The sequence below is a fragment of the Chrysoperla carnea genome, chromosome 3, assembly GCF_905475395.1.
Source record: "Chrysoperla carnea chromosome 3, inChrCarn1.1, whole genome shotgun sequence".
Taxonomy (NCBI): Eukaryota; Metazoa; Arthropoda; class Insecta; order Neuroptera; family Chrysopidae; genus Chrysoperla; species Chrysoperla carnea.
Window position 1 is genome coordinate 37,705,928 of NC_058339.1, and position 6,789 is coordinate 37,712,716.

The 6,789-nt window shown below is 27.7% G+C and overlaps 1 protein-coding gene across 1 annotated transcript; it reads left to right on the forward strand.

Annotated features, from left to right (window-relative positions):
- Positions 1-907: 907 nt before the first annotated feature.
- LOC123296008 (histidine-rich glycoprotein-like) lies at positions 908-4,302 on the forward strand. Its single transcript, XM_044877469.1, has 3 exons — positions 908-994; positions 1,255-1,307; positions 4,071-4,302. The coding sequence occupies exons 1-3, from the start codon at positions 908-910 to the stop codon at positions 4,300-4,302; spliced, it is 372 nt and encodes a 123-aa protein (XP_044733404.1).
- The last annotated feature ends 2,487 nt before the right edge of the window (positions 4,303-6,789 follow it).

Genomic DNA, 6,789 nt, shown 5'->3' on the forward strand with positions numbered 1-6,789 from the left:
CTAGGACTTGCAGAACTAACGTTCTTACGTTTTGGACATAAGTCTCTTCATGTTCTTATGTCTTTGGTGTAATTGTAATAGGGTCTGATATAGCTGATATTAGGACTTGTAGAGCATACGTTTAAGAGAGGATAATGAATTAATCATAAATATAGTAAAATTTAACAAACGGTTAACAGGGCTGACCGAATAGTTAAGCTATACATACAGGAATATCTGCAAACTGATGCTTTTTAAACTTTAAAGATAACTGATTTTCACACAATCATCACTGCTCCAAAAGGTTTAGAAAATCGATGTCAAATTTTCCCTTAATATTCTTCGTTACGGTAAAATTTATTAAAAGTTGCTTTTCTCTATCAAATGTAAAATAACTTATCAAATACTTTTTTGACAGAAATTATACAGCAAGATCTAAATAGTATAAATATAATTTGAGACTCAAAACACAGTTTTTTTGTCATGGTTAAAGTATTTCCAAACCGTTTTAATTCTATAACGTCAACTATTTGAACAAATATATTATTTCTATGACAACCTGTAATTGATTCGTACAGAACCTTTGATGCATACGATTTCTTCAAGATTTATTATTATTGTATTTAGCTGCCATTTAACTTACTTTATAATTTTATTATTATTTATTTATTTTATTGAATAATTGCATTATTTATTTTTATTGTTATTATTTTGTCTGGTTTTTAAGAGGGGTAAAAGGCGGTGCGATATTGATTGTAGATGGTACATAATATGTATAATTAGCTAAGTGATTTGATAACAGTTTTTTTTAATATAAATACAATTTATTTCAAATAATTGTTTAGTTAAATTTATTACACTGTTCAATAATATACAAGACTAGCATAAACACTAATTGAATTGGATTTTCAATTTAAAAAAAAATTGAATGGAAAATGGAGATGAAAAACGTGGTGTGTTTCATATTACATTATTTAATTTTGTGAATTTTATGTGTAGTGTTTTAGGAATTCATGTGTGTTTTAAGTGTCATAAGGGATTCGAGTCCCGGATAATCCCAAATCATATTGATTCTTTTTCGCAAAATTATGTTTATTTCAATTTTAATATCTGGTTTTAAATTTTAATTTTCTCGAGAGCATGTTGTGAGATTCGAATTTGAAAAAAAAAAAAACTTTGAAATTTCGATATTTCGAAGGAAGTCACACAAGCTTTAATTTTCCAATTTTTTAATTATTTTTATTGGAATTAATAAAAATTCAATTTTTGTTTCAGATTTTAACATCTTTATTTGTCCTATTCCTTATTGTATCAACTGCAAATTCTGGGTAAGCAATAGTTTAAGCGTAGGTTAAAACTGTACGCGTTGTCAAATAAAACAATCAATTAATTAAATACTCTTTGAAAGATTCAGTTATTTTTTAAAATAATATTACTAAATTATAAATCGCAAAAGGTCAATGAATAATGAAAATTAAATATCATAGAAATAGGCCTCGTTGATTTCCTGGATGCCTTGTGGAAGTTTAAATTGTAAAATTTTTTCTCAAGATAAATGTTAAAAATCAAGAAAATAGTAAAATTTTCGGCTTGAATATTAACATAAAAACTGAATAGTTTATCATAGTTTTTGTCTTTCTATACGCGCAATTTTCTATACGGTATTTAGAAAAGAAATGTAACAGCGCAACGATTTAAGGGCGTTATATTTTCTTACTGTATCTAATCATATGTAGTCTGATTTTGATGGGCAAATTGTTTAAAAAATGATGACAATCACCGAAACTTCTTCTTGAGGTATTTCGATATCAAAAAATGAAAATGATCCAATAATTTTCAAATTTTATTTATCAACTAATCATTTTTTTATACGCCTTTTGTGGAAAATTCATATCAATACCTCCGCATTTTTATTTCTTTATACGACATCATGCATTGCAACCAAAAAAATTCTTAAAAAAATTGTATGCATCTGTTTTAGCTAGTGTTACCGCGAAACGAGACGAGACAAGCGAGAAGAGAAAGTCTTTTGTATTGTTTCGACTTCTTTCTATCATCTTGTTTCATGCAGAAATAATTATAATTAATTTTCAATCGGTTTATGCGCTTAAAAAGAATTCAAAATAAAAAACAAGGCCTTAATAAGACCAAAATTAATCAGTTCCTGATTCAATAAATTTTGATTGGAAAATCTTTTGTCTGCATCTCGAATACTCTTCCTCTATTTATCTTCAGCATTCAAGGGAATCTCGTAAAAACCATTTAGGCCCCATTGTCATTTGTTCAAAAGTTAGTTGAATCTATAGAAAATAGAAAGTTAGTTTTCTTTTTTGTAAAATTCAGTTGCATTTTAATAATTTCACCAAAAAACAAAAAACTAAAGTCAATGACTTTGAAATGCATAAAAAATAATACTAAAAGTTTTTTTTTTGACCACCTAGTGAAATTTTGTGGTAAAATTGATTCAAGTTTTTTTTTATCATTTCTCCGAAAAAACTAACTAAAGTCAATAGCACTTTATGATTGACTTGAATCGTGTGTTATCATTTAGGTATTTTTTAGTTCCAACTTTTTTTATATTTAAATTTTATTTTAATGGAAAGTGTGTTTAGACTTATAGAGTAGATTACTGATAGGTACTACAGTAAAAGTATTCAATTATTTAAAAAATATATCTTGTATTTACTTTTTGTTTTGATATGCGTGAGAAATCAGCCGTGAACTTGAGAATTTGATATGGTTTTTTATTTTTATTTTATAGTATTTACTATGTCAAAAGTATAAAATAACACAATAAATAAGAGATCTATTCACATTGATAAAGATTTTAAAGATTATGAGAACCGTGGCCAGAATGGCACACTAAAGGAAACATCAATTTTTAAACAAAACTAATTCTCTTAACGAAAAACATTTTCAACGTCTTTAAAACAACTAAAGATTATTAATTTATTTAAATAAAAAAAAATTTAACCAGCAACTTGCTCAAAAATAGGTTCAACTGTGAAAATTGGTTTCAAATGGTCGATAACCCGTTTTGTAAAGTGCCGGAAAAAATCATTATTGCATTTGCTATTAAATTATTTTGCTATTTTAAACTTTTATATTCATTAATTTCGAATGTGGTGAGCAATTAAGTTTTCTAAACACCGCAAAAAAGCATTGCAATTTTTCTCAAATAAATAATGTCTGACGCTCGTCATACTGAGGTTGCGAGTTCTTATTTTTGGTAATCATTGATGAAAATTATCTCTGACACAAACTGTGGAATTGAAGGTTAAAAAAAAAGTAATAGCCCGTAGTTGAGCGGCCTAAATTTAGATTTACAAATACTTTCATTTTAAGGATAATCCTTAATCAGTAAACTCAAGTTGTGAAGTTTTGTATAAGATATGACTACGCATTTGATAATTGTAGGTAGCCATAGGTATGAAAAAACGTAATGGATCCTAATAGAGTGTCTTGGGGTAGCAAAAACGTAATGGTCCGTTATTACGGGATGAAAATGTTAGATTTTCTAAAATTTTTATTTTATCGGCAATCCTTAGTTAGAAAACTCAAGTTTTGAAGTTTTATATAAGTTAAAATTATGAATACACATTTGATATTTGTTAGGCTCCTCACCAATTCTCGACTTCCTTGGTGGTATACTAAACAGGCCAGAAAACCATTACACCAAGTATTTTTAGCAGTTCCTGGTTATGTTTCTGCAGGCTGGAAAGAAATGATAAAGCTATTCAAATTTCGTTGACTTAATTGTAGCTTGAGGTACATAATGGGCCGTGATAGAGTGCCTTAGGTTGGCAAAATAGTAATGGACTTTGATCAAAAAGGTTAGATTAGAATTTCAAAACAATATTGCTATAAATAACAAAAATATGAGGATGATCTTAAATGCGACACATTGTATAAGCTATGAGTGTACATTTGATATTTGTTAGGCTCCTCACCCATTCTCGTCTCGCTTGGTAGTAGACTAAACAGGCTAGAAATCCATTACACCAAGCTTTTTTTAGCAGTTCCTGGTTATGTTTCTGCAGGTTAGTTAAGACATGTCAAAGTTATTTAAATTTCATTAATTTTTGTTTCAGTCATAAAAAAGTTGTTATCCATATACCATATACAGTAAAAAATGTAAAACACACTCATACCATTTATAAAACTATACATCATAAAAAAGGCGATGGCAAACATGAGCATCATCATCATCACCATCATCATCATCATCATGTCGATGATCATCATGGACATAAATCATCATCGACATCAAGTCATAAAGAGAAATTAACAAGTAGTCATCCCTATCATAGACGTAGACGATAAGAATTGAAATACAGAGTTTAACGTTTAAATTGGTAAAAACTGTTTATAGTCTAAGATCCCAATAAGGATCGACCTTTACCCATCTGTATCCTTGCAACGGGTTGCCTAAAAAAATGTTGTCTAGGCTACTTTTAGTGAAAATATCAAGAGTAAAATTTTTTGAAATTTTTCACTAACTTGTATATCTAACGAATTTTGATCTACTCGAAAGTAAAAGCCATAAAGTTAATTCATTGACTCGCATATCTAAATAACGATAATTTTATTGCAAATTCGTTGCTATATGGTTGTCCACAAAATATCAGTCAAAAAATAAAGTTTACAAGCTTTCCAAGTTTTGATATTTTTATTAAAAGTTGTCTTGACCATAGATTTTTAAGGCAACCCATTACAGGGATATTTGTAAATATTATACATTTCATATAAAATAACTTTAATTCGGTAAACAGGTGAGTGAAGGTCGACCTTAATTCGTATCTTATACTATTAGATGAATAGATCATATAATAACGGGGATATAGTAATGGGGTAATTCAATAAACGCCAGTCAATAGTATGCAGAACGAAATTTCATGGTTTAAGAAATTTTTCATGTAGTAATTATATTGTGGATTATATTTTGTTCGTTGAATATCAGAAAACTTGAAACTATTTATGTTATACATTTATTAGTTCAGACGTTTCGAAATATACATGTTTCTTCTTCAGTTGGTAATAATAAAAATGTATAGTTTAATGAAAAAAAAAAAGATAGTCAGTCAGTGGGGACTGTCGATGGAAGTGAAAACTTAAAACTTTGTAATATCCAGCCTTCGGCCAGACTGGTCGTATATAGCTCTAATAAATTCCTAATCACAATACCTGAATAATCATAAATAATACCATAAATAATCATAAATACTATTCAAATAGCTATTCGCATTTCTAGATAAATATGGTGGGAGCGCAAATAAATATATTTGAATAGGAAGATATAATGTGATATATGATTTATATGCGTTTCCACCATTTATTTCATATTTTTTTATTTTTTGGTTTCGGAACCTTTAAAAACATTTTGTACTGGATCGAATTTTGAATCTCGACCATTTTCGCATCCACTTGAACACAGACTTTGAAGTGTTCAACGTGCCAAAAGAAGTTTTCACTTCAAAAAATTACTTTATTTTATTGAAATATGATATTAATTCATGCATTTATTGTCAAATTTAGACTGAGGGAAAGAAATTGGAAACGTGTGAAATATTAATTTTGTAATATAAATTGTTCCAATTCAATGAGGTTAGAATGAAATATAAGCAAATTTTTACTTGATCCAGACATGTAGTTTTTTGCATTTTGAATGAAAAACGGCAATTTCCGGGACATGTTAGAGAATGGAGTTTGAAAAACCTATTTTGGCAATTATTTCATTATTAGATTAAGCGTGTAACTTATATTACATTAAAAAAAAGCAATAAAGAACAGAAAAACGAAATACAAAGTTAAAGAAAAAGCTACAACTTTACATTAAAAAAAATGTACATGAAATTTTGAAAATCAACTGTTCGAAACCACTCAGCTATAGAAGCTATTTTTCACGACAATTGGCTACGAAGTAGTATTTTTATTCTTTTCATTATCGCCAATGGTTTTATCACAATCGATGCTTATATTTCAAAAAGTGCAAAAAAGTAATTTACAACTTGCAAGGTACAAAAATCCTTTCACATTTGTAAGGTAAAACTTTTCATTGATTGGCCTTTTTTATGAATGATTCTCATAAAATTATTTTCACAAATTCAAAAAACTTGGTAAGCATTAATAGCGTACCTTCATTACTATACTAACAAATATTTTTTACGAATATGTTTAATAAATTCTTTGACAGTGTGTTGTTTGTCAAACGCGTTTGATAACAGTATCGAATTTGCCAAGTGCATCGATCAAAATTTTGATAATGTATAGACCCATTTATTATATGATCATTTATCCAGGTTTTTCTCATTGATTTGAAACGAGTATGTTGTTTGCCACCGAGCCACAAAAATTTGGTCAAAGGTTAAAAATTATTTGTACGTGAGAAAAAATTGCTTGAAAGATTGAATTAAATTTCGTAATTATTATAAATATAAAGATAGTATTATGTTCCTGGTTTTATATATGACTAATTTTTCTAATTCTATTTGGCCAACATGTGAATTATGGTGGGATAAATTGATTCGAATAATGTAAACTGATAATATTTTACTAATATCTCCGATTTAGCATTGTCTATAGCAATATTTTTATTTGAATCGGAGGTTTTTGTATTTTTTGTAACATTTTCAATGAAAATGTGCCCTAATTTATATTTAAAAATACCAAAAATATATAATTTTAAAATTAAGTTGCTTTGTATATTTCGTTAAGTCATTATTGTATATTATGAACAAAATAAAAGATTTAACTTTTGTAAAATAAATGAAAAAAAAATTTTTAATTCGTCTTTATAATTTAATTTCCATA

What these genes read in the sequence shown, in the direction of transcription:
- LOC123296008 (XM_044877469.1), top strand. Translation starts at nt 908, where the DNA reads ATGGAAAATGGAGATGAAAAACGTGGTGTGTTTCATATTACATTATTT. An exon ending in GTAGTGTTTTAGGAATTCAT is followed by an intron (nt 995 to 1,254) that starts GTGTGTTTTAAG and finishes TTTTTGTTTCAG; the next exon opens with ATTTTAACATCTTTATTTGT. An exon ending in GTATCAACTGCAAATTCTGG is followed by an intron (nt 1,308 to 4,070) that starts GTAAGCAATAGT and finishes TTTTTGTTTCAG; the next exon opens with TCATAAAAAAGTTGTTATCC.